This window comes from Anser brachyrhynchus (assembly GCF_964034855.1).
Source record: "Anser brachyrhynchus genome assembly, contig: SCAFFOLD_231, whole genome shotgun sequence".
NCBI lineage: Eukaryota > Metazoa > Chordata > Aves > Anseriformes > Anatidae > Anser > Anser brachyrhynchus.
The window spans coordinates 156,688-181,171 of NW_027663557.1; the positions used below are offsets into that span (position 1 = coordinate 156,688).

A 24,484-nucleotide genomic window follows, 5' to 3' on the forward strand; every position below is an offset into this window, starting at 1 on the left:
CTCCAGCTCCTGCAGCCGCTCCAGCTCCTGCAGCCGCTCCAGCTCCTGCAGCCGCTCCAGTTCCAGATCCTGCAGCCGCTCCAGTTCCAGATCCTGCAGCTACTCCAGCTCCAGCTCCTGCAGCCGTTCCAGCTCCTGCAGCCGGATCCAAAGTAGGATCCAACCCTAACCCCTACCCCAACAAACCCTAGAAACCCTAACCCTAAAAACCCTTACAGCCCTAACCCGATAAAATTTACCACACTAAACCCCTGAAGAGTGTTCTGGGGGGTCCACATTCAATTCTGGAATTTCACACTTCCATTTAAGTCTTCTTCCCCCCCAATTTGGGGGTTCGCCCACCCAATTTTGGGGGTTCCTCCCCTAACTGGGGGGGGACACAACCAATTTTGGGGGGGACACAACCAATTTTGGGGGGGACACAACCAATTTTAGAGTCCCCCACCCTCCTTTTTTGGGTTTCCCCCAATATTAAGAGCTCTTCCGCCCAATTTTGGGGGACCCCACTATTTTGACGTTCCTTCCCCTAACTTGGGGCTTCAACCCTTCGATTTTGGGGGGGCTCCCACCCTCTTATTTTGGCCTTCCGCCCTAATATGAGGCCTAACCCCTCAGAACCTTGACCCCTAAGCCTACGGCAACCACCGATCTAACCCTAACCCCTACCCCAAAAAACCCTAGAAACCCTAACCCTAAAAACCCTTACAGTCCTAACCCGATAAAATTTACCACACTAGACCTATGCCTAAAAGCCCTAACCCTAAAAATTAAGACCCTCTAAACCCTAACCCAAAAAGTAAAGATTCTCAAAGCCCTAACCCTGGAGACCCTAACCTTAATTTTTTTTTTAAGACCTTAAAACCCTAACTCTAAATACCTGACCATAACTAAAACCCTAAGACCCTAACCCTAAAAACCCTATCAACACTAAAACCACAAAATATTTTAAAACCTTAACACACCAACCCCCAACCCCTAACCCTTATAACTCCAGCCCTAACAACCTTAAAAACCTAACCCTAAACCCTGGAAACCCTAACCCTGAAACCCAACCCTAGTGCCTTAGCCCTGAAACCTTAAAACCCTAACATCTTGTTAGAAACACTCTGTAACCAATAACATAGGCTCAGGCAAGGATCTCAGTGAAGTAGCATTTTTATTCACGATTGCAATGGCAGGCGTCCCACAAACTACCTACTAGTTCCATAACACAGTTTATATAAATTTTTTTTTCCTCTCGGTGACCAGGACCCTCCCCAGTTTCCCCATTGACTGGGTAATCCAGGTTCACGATCTATCCGGTGCTTCACTGAAAATACACAGCTGCTGGCCTGTTACAAGTCAATTTTCTTTTTTCCTTGACTGTTTTCCTCTTTGAGGTGGTAATGTTTCTTACACCGTGATTTCCACCCAATTGCTCTAAGGATTCTGGTTGTCTGCATTTCACAAGGTTGTCTGGTAAGCTTTCTTCTCACTGCAAGCATATCTCAATACCACCTTCCTTCCCTCTAAACGATGTAACTCTGTGCTAAAACATTTTTATTCCCACAACCTTGATCCCCTTACCCTAAAAATCCTTATTCCCTTTAACCCTAACAACTCTAACCACAACCCTAACCCTTCGTATCAACCCCCCGACGCTAATGACACTGACTAATGATCCAAACCCCAAACTGCCCCTAACCCCAGGCAACCGACAAAGAAACTGACACAAAGCTGAAAACTACAAAAAAGGCAAAACCCTGGATACAGACCCCAAATCACAAACACGCGACCAAAATGCTACAGAAAAGCCCCAGACGCAGGCCCCAAGCACTACAGCTAGGCCCCAGAAGCTCAAGACACATCCCAAAGCCAAAATGCAAGCCCCAAACGCTACAGAAAAGCCCCCAAACACCAGACACAGGCTGCAGAAGTCTACACGCAGGCCACGACCCACCCCCAGACACAGGCCCCAACCACACCCAGATGCAGACCCCAACTGTCCACAAGCAGCTCCCAACCCTCCCCCCATGAACTGGACCCCACCCCACCCAGATGCAGGCCCCAGCCCCAGCCCGCACGCCCCAAACTCAGGCCCCAAAGGTGTACAACCAGCTCCCAACTGCCCCCCTCAAAGGGAGGCTCCAAAGCCCGCCAGAGGACCCTAGAGTGTACAAGCAGCTCCCAACCCCCCCCAGCACAGGCCCCAACCCCCCCCCAGACACAGGCCCCAAAGGTGTACAAGCAACTCCCCGCCCTCCCCAGAGGCACGCCCCAAAGGTATACAAACAGCCCCAACCCCCCAAGACCCAGACCCCTACAGCATAGAAGCAGCTCCCAACCCCATCCCCCAAGGCACATGCCCCAACCCCCCCCCCCCCAAGGCAGGCCCTAACAGTGTACAAGCAGCTCCCACCCCCCCCCCCAGGCGCAGGCCCCAAAGGTGTACAAGCAGCTCACAACCACCCCCCCCCCCCAGAGGCAGGCCCCAACCCCCTCCAGAGGCAATCCCGAAAGGTGTACAACCAGCTCCAAACTCCCCCCCCCAGACGCAGGCGCCAAACCCCCCCCAGACACAGGCCCCGAAGGGGTACAAGCAACTCCCTCCCCACCCTCCCTCCCCAGAGGCAGGCCCCAGAGGTGTACAACCAGCACCCGACCCCCCCCCCCAGATGCAAGCCCCAAAGGTGCACAAGGCAGCTCCAAACCTCCCCCCCCCAACCCAGGCGTCCAGTGTACGAGCAGCTCCCAACCCCCCCCCAACGCAGGCTCCTATACTGTACAACCAGCTCTGAACCCCCACCCCCCCGCTCCCCAGACGGAAGCACCAAGCCCCCACAGAGGCAGGCCCCAAGGGTGTGCAAGCAGCTCCCAACCACCCCCCCCACGAGGCAAGCACCAAAGCCCCATAGAGGGAAGCCCCTAGCATGTACAAGCATCTCACAACCCCTCCCAGCTGCAGGCCCCAGAAGTGTACAAGCAGCTCCCAACTCCCCAGACATGGGCACCTACAGTGGACAAGTACCTCTCAACCACCCCCCAGCTGCAGACCCCAAAGCTGTACAAGCAGCTACAAACCATGCCCAAGGCAGGACCCTGCAGTGTACAAGCAGCTCTCAACCCCCCCCAGATACAAGTCCCAAAGATGTACAAGCAGCTCCCAACCCACTCCAGATGCAAGTCCAAAAGGTGTACAAGCAGCTCCCAACCACCCCCCAGATGCAAGTCCCAAAGGTGGACAAGCAGTTCCCAACCCCCTCCAGATGTAGATCCCTGCAGTGTACAAGCAGCTCCCAACCCCCACAGATACAGATCCCTACATTCTAGGAACAGCTTCCAACCCGCCCAGATGCAGGCCCTGACCCCCCCCCCCAAAACACAGTCCCCAAAGGTGTACAAGCAGCTCCACAAACCCCCAAGACACAGGCCCCAAAAGCCTAAACATATGCCAAGCAAGTACTAATGCAGGTGCCAAACGCTACAGACAGGCCCAAAAGCACAGGCACACGCCCCAGATGCTCGAGGCCGAGACGTAACTTGGCTTTCTGAATTACTGGAAAGCGGCTTTCGTTCTCAGCGAGGTGTGCGCAGGCTAGACAGGATGGGGCTCCAGGCACCTCTTCACCTGTGGAAACACACTGCCATCAGGCACTGCCATGCCAGACAAGCTTTTTCTGTTAAAACACCCTTCTCAGATGCCCCGTGGCATTCAAGTGACCTGCTTTGCTCCGATTCTAAAGACTACTGTCACAGCCCACCTTGCCTGTGGCACCTGATCAACAGAAGAGAAAGCAACCATACCGTTTGGAAACCGTCACTGCACGTGCCGCTCCTTGATGCTCTGTAACCTCTTCTCAAATCCTCAGCCACTTCTGTGTAGAGCCTGCCATGGCACCTGCAAAGCAAGATGGATACCCTTCGCAGTCACCTTGCGCAACTTGGCCATTCTGCTCCAACCCCACTCACGACCAGCCTGCCCTTCTCGTGCTGCTCTTCAGAGTGCAGCTTGGCCCCTCTGAGTCTGTGCAAGGCACCTGCGAAAGAAAAAGAAAAGCATAGGCCCCCAAGACCCAGACCCCTACAGCATAGAAGCAGCTCCCAACCCCAACCCCCCAAGGCACATACCCCAACCCCCACCCCCCAAGGCATGCCCTAACAGTGTACAAGCAGCTCCCACCCCCCCCAGACACAGGCCCCAAAGGTGTACAAGCAGCTCACAACCACCCCCCCAGAGGCAGGCCCCAAAGGTGTACAACCAGCACCCGACCCCCCCCAGATGCAAGTCCCAAAGGTGCACAAGCAGCTCCAAACCTCCCCCCCCATCCCAGGCGTCCAGTGTATGAGCAGCTCCCACCCCCCCCCCCCCAACGCAGGCTCCTTTACTGTACAACCAGCTCTGAACCCCCCCCACTCCCCAGATGCAAGCACCAAGCCCCCGCAGAGGCAGGCCCCAAGGGTGTGCAAGCAGCTCACAACCACCCACCCCCCCCAGAGGCAGGCCCCAACCCCCCCCCCAGATGCAAGCCCCAAAGGTGCACAAGCAGCTCCAAACCTCCCCCCCCCCCAAACCAGGCTTCCAATGTACAAGCAGCTCCCAACCCCCCCCCAACGCAGGCTCCTACACTACAACCAGCTCTGAAACCACCCCCCCCCCCACACTCACCAGACGCAGGCACCAAGCCCCCGCAGAGGCAGGCCCCAAGGGTGTGCAAGCAGCTTCCAACCCCTCCCCCCCCCGAGGCAGGCCCCAAAGCCCCACAGAGGGAAGCCCCTAGCATGTACAAGCAACTCCCCACCCTCCCCAGAGGCACGCCCCAAAGCTGTAAACACAGCCCCAACCCCCCAAGACCCAGACCCCTACAGCGTAGAAGCAGCTCCCAACCCCACCCCCAAGGCACATGCCCCAACCCACCCCCCCCAAGGCAGGCCCTAACAGTGTACAAGCAGCTCCCAACCCCCTCCAGATGCAAGCCCGAAAGATGTACAAGCAGCTCCCAACCCCCCCAGATGCAAGTCCCAAAGGTGTACAAGCAGCTCCCAACCCCCCCCAGATGCAAGCCCCAAAGGTGCACAAGCAGCTCCCAACCCCCCCCAGATGCAAGCCCCAGAGGTGTACAAGCAGCTCCCAACCCCCCCAAGATGCAAGCCCCAGAGGTGTACAAGCAGCTCCCAACCCCCCCCAGATGCAAGCCCCAGAGGTGTACAAGCAGCTCCCAACCCCCCCCAGATGCAAGCCCCAAAGGTGTACAAGCAGCTCCACACCCCCCCCCAAGACACAGGCCCCAAAAGCCTAAACATATGCCAAGCAAGTACTAATGCAGGTGCCAAACGCTACAGACAGGCCCAAAAGCACAGGCACACGCCCCAGATGCTCGAGGCCGAGACGTAACTTGGCTTTCTGAATTACTGGAAAGCGGCTTTCGTTCTCAGCGAGGTGTGCGCAGGCTAGACAGGATGGGGCTTCAGGCACCTCTTCACCTGTGGAAACACACTGCCATCAGGCACTGCCATGCCAGACAAGCTTTTTCTGTTAAAACACCCTTCTCAGATGCCCCGCGGCATTCAAGTGACCTGCTTTGCTCTGATTCTAAAGACTAGTGTCACAGCCCACCTTGCCTGTGGCACCTGACCAACAGAAGAGAAAGCAACCATACCGTTTGGAAACCGTCACTGCACGTGCCGCTCCTTGATGCTCTGTAACCTCTTCTCAAATCCTCAGCCACTTCTGTGTAGAGCCTGCCATGGCACCTGCAAAGCAAGATGGAAACCCTTCGCAGTCACCTTGCGCAACTTGGCCATTCTGCTCCACTGCTCCACTCACGACCAGCCTGCCCTTCTCGTGCTGCTCTTCAGAGTGCAGCTTGGCCCCTCTGAGTCTGTGCAAAGCACCTGCGACAGAAAACAGAAAAGCATAGGCCGCGGCAGCATCCAAAGCCGCAGCACAGCTAGGACAGGTACTCTCACCTGCTCCCTTACTCTGCCCCCTCACCTGCCCTCGACGCAGATGCTTCCATCTGCTCTCTTAAGCCAGCTACACCACCTCTGGAATATAAACAGGACTTTAACTGTATTTTGTGTAGTTAAGTAACTGCAGTGACAACCGCACCCCTAAAATAACTGCTACATCTGTTCATCGCTCACCTTGCCAAAACCAGCTCTGGTCGTGAAGTCCCAGGTTGTACGCTGTGTTTCAGCTTTAACAAATGAAAACAGTCAGAAGATAATCATTCAGCTGCCAGCATTAGCACCCATCCCTCAACAACACAAGGGACCCCATGGCTAATTTTATCATTTCAAAACAGCAGCCCCCTTGCCTCAGCACCTGGAAAGTAGATCAAGCCAGTCACCGGGTTGCCTACCGAGTCCTTGACAGTTCCAAAAGGAGCTCTTTCCTGTGACCAGTTCCTCCTAAGGTTTACCCCTCCTACTGCGGGGGGGAACGAAATACAAACAAAAAATCAAAACTCCATATCTGCGAGCTTTCAAGATTCAATGACAGACCTCTCCTCTAGCACTATTCAAGCACTATGCAAACAGCTGCTCGCAAGCAGCTCAGGTCTCCCCCTCCACATTTGCCAAACACCACAGAGATGACTCTGTGCCAGCTGCCCTTCAGTACGTGCCCAGAGGCAGACCGGATGTCTTTGCCAAAACAGTCCGGACAATGTATTAGTACACCGATGGACCGCCACGTTAGTTACCATCACTAACTGCCAGGCAGGACAGCTCCAGGCCAAACACACACACACAGGCACGCTACAAACATTACGAACAAAACACAGAACACAAGGCGCAAAAAAAAAGAGGACTCCCAGAGGGAAGCCCTACAGCAAGTCAGAACAGGTGCTCTGCAGCAGACCCAAGGAGAGACTCAAATGTCACGACATGCGACTGGAAGCAACTGCCAGAACTGGGATGATGGAGGCATAAAAAGCCTGCCTTCAAGACAAGAGACCAGAAGGATGGGGAGTGCAAACCCCAGAAGAAAAATGCTTCGGAAATGAACTCCCAAGACAGAGCTCCTGATGAAGCCCACATGACTTCCGCAACAGCGAGGATGGAAACAGATGCCATCTGAAACCGAATATGATGCACAAGACCTGAAACACATCTGCGCTTCAGGCTGTGACTGCAAGACAAGAAGTGCTCAGATCAGCCCTACAATGATGAAACAAGCATTTAGGACCTTTGGTGTGGCTAACAAGTTGCCCATCTAATCCGTCCAGTGGAAAAAGGCAATGAGGATATCAAGACCTGAGGAGCGCGTAACATATGATGATCGCATCAAGAAACATTTGATACAAAAAAAATTACACGCACAGAAGAAATGATCTCTTTAAGCTCCCACTGCAAGACAAGAAATGCTCAGCTTCCGTTTGAGCATCAGCATTATTCCAGTGAGGTCAAGTGTTCAACACCCTCAGGACGGCTTCCCCAGGGCCTGCCAAGCACCAGGAGCAACAGCACAGACAACACAGAACACAGACACCAAGCTGGAACTGCCCTGCCTGGCACGTGCTCAAGCAATACCTGACAGAATCCCACGCCTCCACACACTCTGTCTGACCGTGATCAATCCTAAAAGGCCCCATCCACAGCAATGACTTAAAAGCACAGACCCTCGCCCTATGTGTGCATTCAAAACCCGAAAGCAAACATAGCACTTGCCCCACAACTTAGCATGGGAATGACGGGAGGCAGGTTCCATCCTCATCAAGGAACACGAAGGCTAGCCAGGACATTGCTTCCGGCACGAGGCTCCTCTTCACCTGCAGAAATAAAGCGCCATCAGGCACTGGCACACCAGCCAAACTTCTTCTAGTGAAACACCCACCTCAAAAACAAAACAGTAGTCCGCTGACCTGCTCTGCTACTGAAGTCAGATAGACCAACTCCAGACAACTGCCCGCCTTCCCCTGCCAACCACCCCCAAACACACAGTATTTGCCCCTGGACTTAATTCTCAGGGGTCACAATCCATCCTCAAGGTGGACCACAGAGGCCAACTAGGATGTTCCCACTATCTTCTTCGTCCCCGGAAAAGAGGAGTCACCCAGAGGTGGGACCAATAGACTACCAAACCAAAACCAATGCCCTTTTCCCAACTTTTCTCCACTCACCTTCCCGATCCAGGCTTAGCGCTTCCATTTACTGTACTGAGCCAAGGTCACGTGGCTTAGACCAAGGAGAAAGAACAAACAAAAATGACAATCCACAAAACAGTCTATACCCACTCCTCTTCTTTCCTCCCCTACCCCAACAGCCAAGAAGCCCCAGACACATGTTCCCCAACCCAGTACCACCGCTTCGCTCACCTAACATCCCAAGGAGATGCATCATCCTCGTGCCTCATTCAAGTGTCTGTGCCCATGCCCTGGGATACAAGAAACAGAAAGAGAAGGTCATATCCGTGATGGATACGCAAACAGTACAGCTCCTTGCAGAGGACTCAAACACAGAGACGAGAGCCAGAAAAAAAAAAAACACGCCCTCAGGTCCACAAATGCCAAAAGGCCATGAATGCACAGCAGCCCCAACAGGGGTAATCACAGACTTCTCCTTTACAGATGAGAACGGTGACCCTGCTCAGTCTTTCCATAATACTGCACTTATGCGGTCAAGCCCCTTCGGGTGCGTACTGAAGCTCCTTGTGAAGCCTCTGGACAGTTATGCAAATGGCTTGATATACCTAGAGATTAAAAGGTAACTCAAAAAAAAGGAACCGTACCCCACCATTTCCCAAAAACAAGTTAGCCAGCAACACCTCCTAAGCACACCTCTATTACGTGAATTCCAAGCACTTAAAAACTAGAAGGCTGCAACATCTGAAGACTCTACAGCCACACAAACCACAGGCAAAAGCTCCAAAAATATAACAAACTGTCCCTAACCCTGAAAAAGACTACCCCTTACATGCCTACTGCTGCTCTTTTCAGACACATGCTTACACAGGGAGCTTCGATGATACTTATCTCCTAAACTCTGCTCCATCACTTTGCCACCAAGGTTGTAACTTTGATAATATTTGCCTTAATTCTGCAGAAATCATAAGGGACCCAGAACCACAAAGCAAACACACAAAGTAACATTGACATCCTATCCATAAACATGCTATAACAATTACTCACCTGAAGAAGAGCTGCATGCAATACAGGCACCTATTACTAGATTGGTTTACTCTAACAGGTCCTACTAGTTGTTACCCCACAAAGATGGGCGTACCAGTCTCTACTTGGAAACGCATCAGTCTGTAGACTCTGACCCACCTAAAGACCCCTGCAACTGACTGAAGGAAAAACAAAGCACTTACCCCAAAGTGCAGCCCAGGCAGAATGAGCTCTCTGATGGGATGCCTGTGACTCAATTACCACTAGGCCCTGCCTGGGACCCAAAGCCAATCACCTGGGAAAGGGGAGGGGCAAAGCACAAAGTAGAAAGAGGAGAAGCAACACCTGTGGTTTATGTATCTATTTATATGGCTTAGCTCAACAGCATGCAGGGTGCAGACAAGAGAACTGGGTTGTTTCTAGAAGCAACAATCCCCATGTTTTGGCTTCAGCTTTGAATATTGAAAGCTTTTCTCCTCTACAACACCTGCCTCAGGAACCAAACAGCATTGCAGTGACCTGCATTGCTCCTATTCTAAAGACTATCACAGCCCACCTTGCCTGTGGCACCTGATAAGCAGAAGAGAAGGCAACCACAGCAATAAAAGACACTGCACCCTCAGGACAGTTACTCTCATCCCCTCCTTTACCTCAGCTGCTTACCTACCCCACATGGCAGATGCTTCCACCCGTTCTCTGAAGCCGCCTATAGCACCTCTAAAAGAGAAACTGGAATTTTACTCTATCTGATGTAGTTAAAAAAATTGCAACGACAGCCGCACCCCAAAAATAACAGCTACCTCTGTTCATCACTCACCAGAGTCACTCCAGAGGCAGCTCGGGTCGTGACGTCCTGTACTGCACACTGCGTTTCAGCCTGAACAAAGGAAAACACAGTCAGACCATGAACATTCAGCTGACAGCATTAGCACCCATCCCTCAACAACAGAAGTCACCCCATATTTAATGTTTTCATTTCAAAACAACAGTCCACTTGCCTCTGTACCTGCAAGTTAGATCCAAGCTCGAAAGGAACGGCCACCATCACCCATGCCACCTGGGAACACAGAAGGACAAAATGATCGCTCTGCTTGCAAGCCTCCACCTGCCACATTGCTCCTCTGTCCCAAACAGCCTCACCTCAGACCCTCAGAGGGAAACACCTGAATGTCTTCCCTTTGCTTCAGATCAGGGATCACCAGGCTGATAGAACTCTCACCTTCCCTCACTGCTCCGTGTCATGGGGATTTCCCTGTCCAAGACTGCATGAAGCCCCTGCAGAGACAAGAGAAAAGCACACCCTGAGGCACCTCACAGCCACAGCGTACCTGCTGCAATACCTCTCTCTTCCCAGCTCCTTTACTTCAGCTCCTCACCAGCTCTGAGATTCTTCGCTTCAGTTTCCCCATTGACTGGGTAATCCAGGTTCACGATCTATCCGGTGCTTCACTGAAAATACACAGCTGCTGGCCTGTTACAAGTCAATTTTCTTTTTTCCTTGACTGTTTTCCTCTTTGAGGTGGTAATGTTTCTTACACCGTGATTTCCACCCAATTGCTCTAAGGATTCTGGTTGTCTGCATTTCACAAGGTTGTCTGGTAAGCTTTCTTCTCACTGCAAGCATATCTCAATACCACCTTCCTTCCCTCTAAACAAGGTAACTCTGTGCAAAAACATTTTTATTCCCACAACCTTGATCCCCTTACCCTAAAATCCTTATTCCCTTTAGCCCTAACAACTCTAACCACAACCCTAACCCTTCATATCAACCCCCCGACGCTAATGACACTGACTAATGATCCAAACCCCAAACTGCCCCAACCCCAGGCAACCCACAAAGAAACTGACACAAAGCTGAAAACTACAAAAAAAGGCAAAACCCTGGATACAGACCCCAAATCACAAACACGCGACCAAAATGCTACAGAAAAGCCCCAGACGCAGGCCCCAAGCACTACAGCTAGGCCCCAGAAGCTCAAGACACATCCCAAAGCCAAAATGCAAGCCCCAAACGCTACAGAAAAGCCCCCAAACACCAGACACCCTCCCCAGAGGCACGCCCCAAAGGTGTACAAACAGCCCCAACCCCCCAAGACCCAGACCCCTACAGCATAGAAGCAACTCCCAACCCCACCCCCCCAAGGCACATGCCCCAACCCCCCCCCCCCCCAAGGCAGGCCCTAACAGTGTGCAAGCAGCTCCCACCCCCCCCCCCAGGCGCAGGCCCCAAAGGTGTACAAGCAGCTCACAACCACCCCCCAGAGGCAGGCCCCAACCCCCTCCAGATGCAAGCCCGAAAGGTGTACAACCAGCTCCAACCCCCCCCCCCAGACGCAGGCCCCAAGCCCCTCCAGACACAGGCCCCAAAGGTGTACAAGCAATTCCCCACCCTCCCTCCCCAGAGGCAGGCCCCAAAGGGATACAACCAGCACCCGACCCCCCCACACATACAAGTCCCAAAGCTGCACAAGCAGCTCCAAACCTCCCCCCCATCCCAGGCGTCCAGTGCACGAGCAGCTCCCAACCCCCCTCAGCCCAACGCAGGTTCCTATACTGTACAACCAGCTCTGAACCCCCCCACTCCCCAGACACAGGCACCAAGCCCCCACAGAGGCAGGCCCCAAGGGTGTGCAAGCAGCTCACAACCACCCACCCCCCCCAGAGGCAGGCCCCAACCCCCCCCAGATGCAAGCCCCAAAGGTGCACAAGCAGCTCCAAACCTCCCCCCCCCCAACCCAGGCTTCCAGTGTACGAGCAGCTCCCAACCCCCCCTCAACGCAGGCTCCTACACTACAACCAGCTCTGAACCCCCCCCCCCACTCACCAGACGCAGGCACCAAGCCCCCGCAGAGGCAGGCCCCAAGGGTGTGCAAGCAGCTTCCAACCCCTCCCCCCCCCGAGGCAGGCCCCAAAGCCCCATAGAGGGAAGCCCCTAGCGTATACAAGCAACTCCCCACCCTCCCCAGAGGCACGCCCCAAAGCTGTAAACACAGCCCCAACCCCCCAAGACCCAGACCCCTACAGCGTAGAGGCAGCTCCCAACCCCACCCCCAAGGCAGGCCCTAACAGTGTACAAGCAGCTCCCAACCCCCCCCAGATGCAAGTCCCAGAGGTGTACAAGCAGCTCCCAACCCCCTCCCAGCTGCAAGCCCCAAAGGTGCACAAGGCAGCTCCAAACCTCCCCCCCCCAACCCTGGCGTCCAGTGTACGAGCAGCTCCCAACCCCCCCCCAACGCAGGCTCCTATACTGTACAACCAGCTCTGAACCCCCCCACTCCCCAGACACAGGCACCAAGCCCCCGCAGAGGCAGGCCCCAAGGGTGTGCAAGCAGCTCACAACAACCCCCCCCCCAGAGGCAGGCCCCAAAGCCCCGTAGAGGGAAGCCCCTAGCATGTACAAGCATCTCACAACCCCTCCCAGCTGCAGGCCCCAAAAGTGTACAAGCAGCTCCCAACTCCCCAAACGTGGGCACCTACAGTGGACAAGCACCTCTCAACCACCCCCCAGCTGCAGACCCCAAAGCTGTACAAGCAGCTACAAACCATGCCCAAGGCAGGACCCTGCAATGTACAAGCAGCTCCCAACCCCCCCCCCAGATACAAGTCCCAAAGATATACAAGCAGCTCCCACCCCCCCCCAGATGCAAGTCCCAAAGGTGGACAAGCAGCTCCCACCCCCCCCCAGATGCAAGTCCCAAAGGTGGACAAGCAGCTCCCTACCCCCTCCAGATGCAGATCCCTGAATTGTACAAGCAGCTCCAGCTCCCAACACCCACCCCCAAACGCAAGCCCATACTGTGTACAAGCAGCTCCCAACCACCACAGATACAGATCCCTACATTGTAGGAGCAGCTTCCAACCCCCCCAGATGCAGGCCCTGACCCCTCCCCCAGACACAGTCCCCAAAGGTGTTCAAGCAACTCCCCCCCCCCCCCAGATGCAAGCCCCAAAGGTGTACAAGCAGCTCCACACCCCCCCCAAGACACAGGCCCCAAAAGCCTAAAGATACGCCAAGAAACTACTAATGCAGGTGCCAAACGCTACAGACAGGCCCAAAAGCACAGGCACGAGCCCCAGATGCTCGAGGCCGAGACGTAACTTGGCTTTCTGAATTACTGGAAAGCGGCTTTCGTTCTCAGCGAGGTGTGCACAGGCTAGACAGGATGGGGCTTCAGGCACCTCTTCACCTGTGGAAACACACTGCCATCAGGCACTGCCATGCCAGACAAGCTTTTTCTGTTAAAACACCCTTCTCAGATGCCCCGCGGCATTCAAGTGACCTGCTTTGCTCCGATTCTAAAGACTAGTGTCACAGCCCACCTTGCCTGTGGCACCTGACCAACAGAAGAGAAAGCAACCATACCGTTTGGAAACCGTCACTGCACGTGCCGCTCCTTGATGCTCTGTAACCTCTTCTCAAATCCTCAGCCACTTCTGTGTAGAGCCTGCCATGGCACCTGCAAAGCAAGATGGAAACCCTTCGCAGTCACCTTGCGCAACTTGGCCATTCTGCTCCAACCCCACTCACGACCAGCCTGCCCTTCTCGTGCTGCTCTTCAGAGTGCAGCTTGGCCCCTCTGAGTCTGTGCAAGGCACCTGCGAAAGAAAAAGAAAAGCATAGGCCGCGGCAGCATCCAAAGCTGCAGCACAGCTAGGACAGGTACTCTCACCTGCTCCCTTACTCTGCCTCCTCACCTGCCCTCGAGGCAGATGCTTCCATCTGCTCTCTTAAGCCAGCTACAACACCTCTGGAATATAAACAGGACTTTAACTGTATTTTGTGTAGTTAAGTAACTGCAGTGACAACCGCACCCCTAAAATAACTGCTACATCTGTTCATCGCTCACCTTGCCAAAACCAGCTCTGGTCGTGAAGTCCCAGGTTGTACGCTGTGTTTCAGCTTTAACAAATGAAAACAGTCAGAAGATAATCATTCAGCTGCCAGCATTAGCACCCATCCCTCAACAACACAAGGGACCCCATGGCTAATTTTATCATTTCAAAACAGCAGCCCCCTTGCCTCAGCACCTGGAAAGTAGATCAAGCCAGTCACCGGGTTGCCTACCGAGTCCTTGACAGTTCCAAAAGGAGCTCTTTCCTGTGACCAGTTCCTCCTAAGGTTTACCCCTCCTACTGCGGGGGGGAACGAAATACAAACAAAAAATCAAAACTCCATATCTGCGAGCTTTCAAGATTCAATGACAGACCTCTCCTCTAGCACTATTCAAGCACTATGCAAACAGCTGCTCGCAAGCAGCTCAAGTCTCCCCCTCCACATTTGCCAAACACCACGGAGATGACTCTGTGCCAGCTGCCCTTCAGTACGTGCCCAGAGGCAGACCGGATGTCTTTGCCAAAACAGTCCGGACAATGTATTAGTACACCGCCACGTTAGTTACCATCACTAACTGCCAGGCAAGACAGCTCCAGGCCAAACACACACACACAGGCACGCTACAAACATTACGAACAAAACACAGAACACAAGGCGCAAAAAAAAAGAGGACTCCCAGAGGGAAGCCCTACAGCAAGTCAGAACAGGTGCTCTGCAGCAGACCCAAGGAGAGACTCAAATGTCACGACATGCGACTGGAAGCAACTGCCAGAACTGGGATGATGGAGGCATAAAAAGCCTGCCTTCAAGACAAGAGACCAGAAGGATGGGGAGTGCAAACCCCAGAAGAAATCTCTTAGGAAATGAATTCCCAAGACAGAGCTCCTGATGCGACCCAGATGACTTCTGCAAGAGTGAGTATGGAAACAGATGCCATCTGAAACCGAATATGATGCACAAGACCTGAAACACATCCGAGCTTTAAGCTGCGACTGCAATACAAGAAGTGCTCGGATCAGACCCATGATGACAAAACAAGCTTTTAGGACCTTTGGTACGGCTAACAAGTTGCCTTTCTAGTCTGTCCAGTGCAAAAAGCAATGAGGATATCAAGACCTGAGGAGCACGTAACATGATGATCACATCAAGAAACATTTGATACAAAGACCCGAGGCGTGCATGACACAGAACACACCCTGCAGAAGCAGCACTACAAGACAAATAAACAGATGGGAACTGTCCTGCCTGGCACATACACTCACACTACAAAATACCCCCTGCTCCTTCTATTAGCCTGGTGACCCAGCCTCAAGCAGCCTGAAGGTGACGCAGCCTCAACCACCCTCACAGTGCCACGAAGTATATTCAGCCGGCTGGCTCCATGCTGCTCCGGCTCCCAGCTCCCATCAGCCACACCACATATGCAAATACCAGGTGCCCCTCAACTTAGCTCTCAGATTGCTGGATGGTAAATTCCCTCCACCTCAAGAAATGCACAGACACTGAGAGACATCTTAGTCCATGGCCAGGCTCATCATCATCTGCAAAAACAGCGTACCAGCATTCACTAGCACACCGGCCCTGATGCCCACCTCCTCCGCAATACTGACTACCGCTGAAGCAACATACGGTTGTGCTCACCCGTTCCTCTCTGAGTCCAAGCTCCAACAGTACAGCCAGTATCACCCACACCACCTGGGAAAACAAAGGGATAAAATGATCGTTGTGTTCTCAAGTAATCACCCACCACACTGCTCCTCTATCCCACCCAGCCTCACCTCAGACCCTCAGCAGATTCTGAGGAAGGCCTGCTGCAGCACCTGCTAAACCAGGGGAAACACTTCAAGGACTTGCCTTAGGGGGACCTTGCTTAGGGACACTGACTGGGCTGACGACCCTCTCGTCTTTCCTCAGCACTCCACAATGTGGGGATTCACCTCTCCAAGGCTGCAGGAAGCACCCACAAAAGAAAAAAAAGAAAAGGCAGATCCTCAGGCACCTCACAGGCACAGCCTACCTGCTGCAATACCTCTCTTTCACTAGCTCTTTTTCTTCAGCTGCTCACATGCTCCAACTCGGCCGGGCCGGCACCACGGACTGGTGGTGCTTTCCACACTGCTGGAAAGCAGGCTTTATCCTCAAGGCACGTGCAGGCTAGATGAGATGGGGCTCCAGGCACCTCTTCACCTGTGGAAACACACTGCCATCAGACACCGCCATGCCAGACAAACTTTTCCTGTTAAAACACCCTTCTCAGATGCCCTGTGGCATTCCAGTGACCTGCTTTGCTCTGATTCTAAAGACTGATGTCACAGCCCACCTTGCCTGTGGCACCTGACCAACAGAAGAGAAAGCAACCGCAGCGCTTGGAAACCATCCCTGCACGTACTGCTCCTTGTCACTCTCCGGCCTCATCTCAAATCCTCAGCCACTTCTGTGGAGAGCCTGCCATGGCACCTGCAAAGCAAGACAGAGACCTTTCATAGTCACCTCGTGCTACTTGGCCATTCCGCTCCAACCCAGCTCATGACCAGCCCCCCTACTTAAGCAGCTCTTCAGAATGCAGTTTGCTCCTTTGAGCCTGTGCGAGACACCTGTGAAAGAGGAAGAAAAGCATAGGCTAAGGCAGCATCCTAAGCCGCAGCACAGCTAGGACAGTTACTCTCATCTGCTGCCTTACCTCTACCCGCTTACCTACCCCGAGGCAGATGCTTCCATCTACCCTCTTAAGCCAGCTACAACACCTCTAAAACAGAAAAGAGGGGTCACTTAGAGTGACAGTGAGAACCGCAACCCAACTATTACTGCTCCATCTGTTCATCGCTCACCTTGCCAGAGGCAGCTCTGGGTACGAAGTCCCAGGTTGTACGCTGTGTTTCAGCTTTAACAAACGAAAACATAGAAGGTAATCATTCAGCTGCCAGCATTAGCACCCATCCCTCAACAACACAAGGGACCCCATGGCTAATTTTATCATTTCAAAACAGCAGCCCCCTTGCCTCAGCACCTGGAAAGTAGATCAAGCCAGTCACCGGGTTGCCTACCGAGTCCTTGACAGTTCCAAAAGGAGCTCTTTCCTGTGACCAGTTCCTCCTAAGGTTTACCCCTCCTACTGCGGGGGGGAACGAAATACAAACAAAAAATCAAAACTCCATATCTGCGAGCTTTCAAGATTCAATGACAGACCTCTCCTCTAGCACTATTCAAGCACTATGCAAACAGCTGCTCGCAAGCAGCTCAAGTCTCCCCCTCCACATTTGCCAAACACCACGGAGATGACTCTGTGCCAGCTGCCCTTCAGTACATGCCCAGAGGCAGACCGGATGTCTTTGCCAAAACAGTCCGGACAATGTATTAGTACACCGCCACGTTAGCTACCATCACTAACTGCCAGGCAGGACAGCTCCAGGCCAAACACACACACACAGGCACGCTACAAACATTACGAACAAAACACAGAACACAAGGCGCAAAAAAAGGACTCCCAGAGGGAAGCCCTACAGCGACAGCAAGTCAGAACAGGTGCTCTGCAGCAGACCCAAGGAGAGACTCAAATGTCACTACATGCGACTGGAAGCAACTGCCAGAACTGGGATGATGGAGGCATAAAAAGCCTGCCTTCAAGACAAGAGACCAGAAGGATGGGGAGTGCAAACCCCAGAAGAAATCTCTTAGGAAATGAATTCCCAAGACAGAGCTCCTGATGCGACCCAGATGACTTCTGCAAGAGTGAGTATGGAAACAGATGCCATCTGAAACCGAATATGATGCACAAGACCTGAAACATATCTGCGCTTTAAGCTGCGACTGCAAGACAAGACGTGCTCAGATCAGCCCTACGATGATGAAACAAGCATTTAGGACTTTTGGTGTGGCTAACAAGTTGCCCATCTAATCTGTCCAGTGGAAAAAGGCAATGAGGATATCAAGACCTGAGGAGCGCGTAACATATGATGATCGCATCAAGAAACATTTGATACAAAAAAATTACACGCACAGAAGAAATGATCTCTTTAAGCTCCCACTGCAAGACAAGAAATGCTCAGCTTCCGATTGAGCATCAGCATTATTCCAGTGAGGTCAAGTGTTCAACACCCTCAGGAAGGCTTCCCCAGGGCCTGCCAAGCACCAGGAGCAACAGCACAGCACAGACAACACAGAACACAGACACCAAGCTGGAACTGCCCTGCCTGGCACGTGCTCAAGCCCTACCTGACAGAATCCCATGCCCCCATACACTGTCTGACCGTGATCAATCCTAAAAGGCCCCATCCACAGCAATGACTTAAAAGCACAGACCCTCGCCCTATGTGTGCATTCAAAACCCGAAAGCAAACATAGCACTTGCCCCACAACTTAGCATGGGAATGACGGGAGGCAGGTTCCATCCTCATCAAGGAACACGAAGGCTAGCCAGGACATTGCTTCCGGCACGAGGCTCCTCTTCACCTGCAGAAATAAAGTGCCATCGGGCACTGGCACACCAGCCAAACTTCTTCCAGTGAAACACCCACCTCAAAAACAAAACAGTAGTCCACTGACCTGCTCTGCTACTGAAGTCAGATAGACCAACTCCAGACAACTGCCCGCCTTCCCCTGCCAACCACCCCCAAACACACAGTATTTGCCCCTGGACTTAATTCTCAGGGGTCACAATCCATCCTCAAGGTGGACCACAGAGGCCAACTAGGATGTTCCCACTATCTTCTTCGTCCCCGGAAAAGAGGAGTCACCCAGAGGTGGGACCAATAGACTACCAAACCAAAACCAATGCCCTTTTCCCAACTTTTCTCCACTCACCTTCCCGATCCAGGCTTAGCGCTTCCATTTACTGTGCTGAGCCAAGGTCACGTAGCTTAGACCAAGGAGAAAGAACAAACAAAAATGACAATCCACAAAACAGTCTATACCCACTCCTCTTCTTTCTTCCCCTACCCCAACAGCCAAGAAGCCCCAGACCCACTTTCCCCAACCCAGTACCACCGCTTTGCTCACCTAACATCCCAAGGAGATGCATCACGCTCCCAGCTCCTCTTGTGCTCCGAGCATCTCCAGCATTTCAGGAACTGGAACCGCTGACGCCTGGCGCGCCTCAGGAACGTGGCAGGAGATGTACTCTGCTCTTTCAAGGTGCTTCCAAAGCCTGCATAACAGGCAAAGCAGACTAACACAATCCACTGACCAACTCAGGGCCCACACTGCCGTCCACTCACCCTCGTGCCTCATTCAAGTGTCCGGGCCCATGCCCTGGGATACAAGAAACAAAAAGAGAAGGTCATATCCGTGATGGACACACAAACAGTACAGCTCCTTGCAGAGGACTCAAACAGAGACGAGAGCCGAAAAAAAAAAAACACACCCTCAGGTCCACAAATGCCAAAAGGCCATGAATGCACAGCAGCCCCAACAGGGGTAATCACAGACTTCTCCTTTACAGATGAGAACGGTGACCCTGCTCAGTCTCTCCGTAATACTGCACTTATGCGGTCAAGCCCCTTCGGATGCGTACTGAAGCTCCTTGTGAAGCCTCTGGACAGTTATGCAAATGACTTGATATACCTAGAGATTAAAAGATAACTCAAAAAAAAAGGAACCGTACCCCACCATTTCCCAAAAACAAGTTAGCCAGCAACACCTCCTAAGCACACCTCTATTACGTGAATTCCAAGCACTTAAAAACTAGAAGGCTGCAACATCTGAAGACTCTACAGCCACACAAACCACAGGCAAAAGCTCCAAAACTATAACAAACTGTCCCTAACCCTGAAAAAGACTACCCCTTACAGGCCTACTGCTACTCTTTTCAGACGCATGCTTACACAGGGAGCTTCGATGATACTTATCTCCTAAACCCTGCTCCATCACTTTGCCACCAAGGTTATAACTTTGATAATATTTGCCTTAATTCAGCAAAAATCATAAGGGACCCAGAACCAAAAGCAAACACACAAAGTAGCACTGCCATCCTATCCGTAAACATGCTATAACAATTACTCACCTGAAGAAGAGCTGCATGCAATACAGGCACCTATTACTGGATTGGTTTACTCTAACAGATCCTACCAGTTGTTACCTCACAAAGATGGGCGTACCGGTCTCTACTTGGAAACGCATCAGTCCATAGACTCTTAACCACCTAAAGAAACCTCCAACTCACTGAAGGAAAAACAAAGCACTTACCCCAAAGTGCAGCCCAGGCATAATGAGCTCTCTGAAGGGATGCCTGTGACTCAATGACCACTAGGCCCTCCCTGGAACCCAAAGCCAATCACCTGGGAAAGGGGAGGGGCAAAGCACAAGTAGAAAGAGAAGCAACAGCTGTGGTTTATTTATTTTTGCTTCAGCTTTAAATATTGAAAGCTTTTCTCCTCTACAACTCCTGTCTCAGGAACCAAACAGCATTCCAGTGACCTGCTTTGCTCCTTTTCCAAAGACTATCACAGCCCACCTTGCCTGTGGCACCTGATAAGCAGAAGAGAAAGCAACCACAGCAGCAAAAGCCACGGCACCCTTAGGACAGTTACTCTCATCCCCTCCTTTACCTCAGCTGCTTACCTACCCCACATGGCAGATGCTTCCACCCGTTCTCTGAAGCCACCTAGAGCACCTCTAAAAGAGAAACTGGAATTTTACTCTATTTGATATAGTTAAAAAAACTGCAGCGACAACCGCACCCCAAAAATAACAGCTACCTCTGTTCATCACTCACCAGAGTCACTCCAGAGGTAGCTCGGGTCGTGACGTCCTGTACTGCACGCTGCGTTTCAGCCTGAACAAAGGAAAACACAGTCAGAAGATAAACATTCAGCTGCCAGCATTAGCACCCATCCCTCAACAACAGAAGTGACCCCATATTTAATGTTTTCGTTTCAAATAGCAGTCCACTTGCCTCTGTACCTGCAAGTTAGATCCAAGCTCGAAAGGAACGGCTACCATCACCCATGTGCCACCTGGGAACACAGAAGGACAAAATGACCACTGTGCTTGCAAGCCTCCACCTGCCACACTGCTCCTCTGTCCCAGCCAGCCTCACCTCAGACCCTCAGAGGGAAACACCTGAACGTCTTCCCCTGTGGTGGTTTTACAGGGGTAGGCGACCGAGCTCCACCAAAACCGCTCTCTCACTCTCCCTCCTCAGAGAAGGACAAGGAGAAAATACAAGGAAAAAGGGCTCAAGGGTTGAGATAAGGACGAGGAGATTACACAGTAAATATCGTGATAGGCAAAACACACTCAGCATAGAAAGATAGAAAGATTTATTGCTTATTACTACACAATGTAGAGAAGCGAGAAACAAACGAAAGCAACCAAAAGCACCTTCCCCCCCAACCACCCTCTTCCACCTTCTCCCCCCCAGCGGTACAGGTGATCGGTGTTTATGGTCAGTCTATAGCGCTTCTTTGCCGCCACTCCTTCTCGGACGCCCTCATCCCCTGTGCTGTGGGGTTCCTCCCACAGGATGCAGTCCTTGGTCAACTGATCTGGCATGGCCTTCCCACAGGCAGCAGCTCTTCCAGAACTGTTCCAGATGTAAGTCCATACCACGGGGTCCATCCCTCAGGAGCAAACTGCTCCAACCTGGGTCCCCCACGGGCAGCAGCTCCTGCCAGCTCACCTGCTCCTGCGTGGTCCCCTCTCCACGGTCTACAGGTCCGGCCCGGAATCTGCTCCGGCAAGGGTCTTCCACAGGCCGCAGCCTCCATCAGTGCAGGTCCACCTGCTCCACCGTGGCCTCCTCCACCAGCTGCAGCATGGAACCCTGCTCCACCGTGGTACTCCGTGGGCTGCAGGGGGACAGCCTGCTTCACCATGGTCCTCGCCACAGGCCGCAGGGGACTTCTGCTCCGGCACCTGGAGTACCTCTCCCCCTCCTTCTTCACTGACCTTGGCGCCTGCAAGGCTGTTCCTCACTCCTCTTGCTCTCCCAGCTGCTGCATGGACCAGCGTGGTTTTTTTTTTTTTTTCCTGTCTTAAATATGCTCTCACAGACGCGCAAACAACATCACTTGCCAAAATGTGCCCGGGCGGCGCCGCGCCAAAATGTGCCCGGGCGGCGCCGCGCCAAAATGTGCCCGGGCGGCGCCGCGCCAAAATGTGCCCGGGCGGCGCCGCGCCAAAATGTGCCCGGGCGGCGCCGCGCCAAAATGTGCCCGGGCGGCGCCGCGCCAAAATGTGCCCGGGCGGCGCCGCGCCAAAATGTGCCCGGGCGGCGCCGCGCCAAAATGTGCCCGGGCGGCGCCGCGCCAAAATGTGCCCGGGCGGCGCCGCGCCAAAATGTGCCCGGGCGGCGCCGCGCCAAAATGTGCCCGGGCGGCGCCGCGCCAAAATGTGCCCGGGCGGCGCCGCGCCAAAATGTGCCCGGGCGGCGCCGCGCCAAAATGTGCCCGGGCGGCGCCGCGCCAAAATGTGCCCGGGCGGCGCCGCGCCAAAATGTGCCCGGGCGGCGCCGCGCCAAAATGTGCCCGGGCGGCGCCGCGCCAAAATGTGCCCGGGCGGCGCCGCGCCAAAATGTGCCCGGGCGGCGCCGCGCCAAAATGTGCCCGGGCGGCGCCGCGCCAAAATGTGCCCGGGCGGCGCCGCGCCAAAATGTGCCCGGGCGGCGCCGCGCCAAAATGTGCCCGGGCGGCGCCGCGCCAAAATGTGCCCGGGCGGCGCCGCGCCAAAATGTGCCCGGGCGGCGCCGCGCCAAAATGTGCCCGGGCGGCGCCGCGCCAAAATGTGCCCGGGCGGCGCCGCGCCAAAATGTGCCCGGGCGGCGCCGCGCCAAAATGTGCCCGGGCGGCGCCGCGCCAAAATGTGCCCGGGCGGCGCCGCGCCAAAATGTGCCCGGGCGGCGCCGCGCCAAAATGTGCCCGGGCGGCGCCGCGCCAAAATGTGCCCGGGCGGCGCCGCGCCAAAATGTGCCCGGGCGGCGCCGCGCCAAAATGTGCCCGGGCGGCGCCGCGCCAAAATGTGCCCGGGCGGCGCCGCGCCAAAATGTGCCCGGGCGGCGCCGCGCCAAAATGTGCCCGGGCGGCGCCGCGCCAAAATGTGCCCGGGCGGCGCCGCGCCAAAATGTGCCCGGGCGGCGCCGCGCCAAAATGTGCCCGGGCGGCGCCGCGCCAAAATGTGCCCGGGCGGCGCCGCGCCAAAATGTGCCCGGGCGGCGCCGCGCCAAAATGTGCCCGGGCGGCGCCGCGCCAAAATGTGCCCGGGCGGCGCCGCGCCAAAATGTGCCCGGGCGGCGCCGCGCCAAAATGTGCCCGGGCGGCGCCGCGCCAAAATGTGCCCGGGCGGCGCCGCGCCAAAATGTGCCCGGGCGGCGCCGCGCCAAAATGTGCCCGGGCGGCGCCGCGCCAAAATGTGCCCGGGCGGCGCCGCGCCAAAATGTGCCCGGGCGGCGCCGCGCCAAAATGTGCCCGGGCGGCGCCGCGCCAAAATGTGCCCGGGCGGCGCCGCGCCAAAATGTGCCCGGGCGGCGCCGCGCCAAAATGTGCCCGGGCGGCGCCGCGCCAAAATGTGCCCGGGCGGCGCCGCGCCAAAATGTGCCCGGGCGGCGCCGCGCCAAAATGTGCCCGGGCGGCGCCGCGCCAAAATGTGCCCGGGCGGCGCCGCGCCAAAATGTGCCCGGGCGGCGCCGCGCCAAAATGTGCCCGGGCGGCGCCGCGCCAAAATGTGCCCGGGCGGCGCCGCGCCAAAATGTGCCCGGGCGGCGCCGCGCCAAAATGTGCCCGGGCGGCGCCGCGCCAAAATGTGCCCGGGCGGCGCCGCGCCAAAATGTGCCCGGGCGGCGCCGCGCCAAAATGTGCCCGGGCGGCGCCGCGCCAAAATGTGCCCGGGCGGCGCCGCGCCAAAATGTGCCCGGGCGGCGCCGCGCCAAAATGTGCCCGGGCGGCGCCGCGCCAAAATGTGCCCGGGCGGCGCCGCGCCAAAATGTGCCCGGGCGGCGCCGCGCCAAAATGTGCCCGGGCGGCGCCGCGCCAAAATGTGCCCGGGCGGCGCCGCGCCAAAATGTGCCCGGGCGGCGCCGCGCCAAAATGTGCCCGGGCGGCGCCGCGCCAAAATGTGCCCGGGCGGCGCCGCGCCAAAATGTGCCCGGGCGGCGCCGCGCCAAAATGTGCCCGGGCGGCGCCGCGCCAAAATGTGCCCGGGCGGCGCCGCGCCAAAATGTGCCCGGGCGGCGCCGCGCCAAAATGTGCCCGGGCGGCGCCGCGCCAAAATGTGCCCGGGCGGCGCCGCGCCAAAATGTGCCCGGGCGGCGCCGCGCCAAAATGTGCCCGGGCGGCGCCGCGCCAAAATGTGCCCGGGCGGCGCCGCGCCAAAATGTGCCCGGGCGGCGCCGCGCCAAAATGTGCCCGGGCGGCGCCGCGCCAAAATGTGCCCGGGCGGCGCCGCGCCAAAATGTGCCCGGGCGGCGCCGCGCCAAAATGTGCCCGGGCGGCGCCGCGCCAAAATGTGCCCGGGCGGCGCCGCGCCAAAATGTGCCCGGGCGGCGCCGCGCCAAAATGTGCCCGGGCGGCGCCGCGCCAAAATGTGCCCGGGCGGCGCCGCGCCAAAATGTGCCCGGGCGGCGCCGCGCCAA

The 24,484-nt window shown here is 55.2% G+C and overlaps 1 protein-coding gene across 18 annotated transcripts; it reads right to left on the bottom strand.

Moving 5' to 3' along the window:
- Positions 1–1,137: 1,137 nt before the first annotated feature.
- LOC308187277 (uncharacterized protein) lies at positions 1,138–20,659 on the bottom strand. Of its 18 annotated transcripts, XR_013944560.1 has the most exons (30): positions 20,616–20,659; positions 20,483–20,532; positions 20,104–20,195; positions 19,283–19,482; positions 18,919–19,170; positions 16,752–18,778; positions 16,622–16,669; positions 16,467–16,517; positions 16,244–16,380; positions 15,989–16,110; positions 15,778–15,870; positions 15,565–15,618; positions 15,370–15,464; positions 13,785–14,222; positions 13,453–13,685; positions 13,189–13,276; positions 10,466–10,752; positions 10,230–10,364; positions 10,096–10,146; positions 9,907–9,966; positions 9,757–9,806; positions 9,293–9,384; positions 8,298–8,671; positions 8,103–8,157; positions 6,124–7,751; positions 5,637–6,047; positions 5,373–5,460; positions 3,784–4,016; positions 3,520–3,607; positions 1,138–1,506 (listed from the first exon to the last, which is right to left on the bottom strand). XR_013944560.1 is itself a non-coding variant. In XM_080609456.1 (20 exons), exons 11-16 carry the CDS (start codon positions 7,694–7,696, stop codon positions 5,690–5,692), a joined length of 318 nt encoding a protein of 105 aa, XP_080465582.1. In that variant the 5' UTR covers positions 7,697–7,751; positions 8,103–8,157; positions 8,298–9,268; positions 9,753–9,806; positions 9,907–9,966; positions 10,096–10,146; positions 10,230–10,364; positions 10,466–10,752; positions 13,189–13,276; positions 13,453–13,685; positions 13,785–13,862; the 3' UTR covers positions 1,138–1,506; positions 3,520–3,607; positions 3,784–4,016; positions 5,373–5,460; positions 5,637–5,689. The 18 variants fall into 18 exon arrangements, 13 of the variants coding, with proteins under 13 accessions (XP_080465582.1, XP_080465577.1, XP_080465586.1 ...); XR_013944561.1 differs by lacking the exon at positions 20,104–20,195 and having other exon boundaries at positions 20,616–20,649; XR_013944562.1 differs by lacking the exons at positions 19,283–19,482; positions 20,104–20,195 and having other exon boundaries at positions 18,919–19,066; positions 19,137–19,170; positions 20,616–20,630.
- Between the last annotated feature and the right edge of the window lie 3,825 nt (positions 20,660–24,484).

Coding starts and splice junctions, on each gene's coding strand:
- LOC308187277 (XM_080609451.1), bottom strand. CDS start 7,696: ATGAGGATGGAACCTGCCTCCCGTCATTCCCATGCTAAGTTGTGGG. Junction 6,025..6,123: donor CCAGAGCTGGTTTTGGCAAG/GTGAGCGATGAA, acceptor TTTATATTCCAG/AGGTGGTGTAGCTGGCTTAA. Junction 5,872..5,971: donor AGCATCTGCGTCGAGGGCAG/GTGAGGGGGCAG, acceptor TTTCTGTCGCAG/GTGCTTTGCACAGACTCAGA.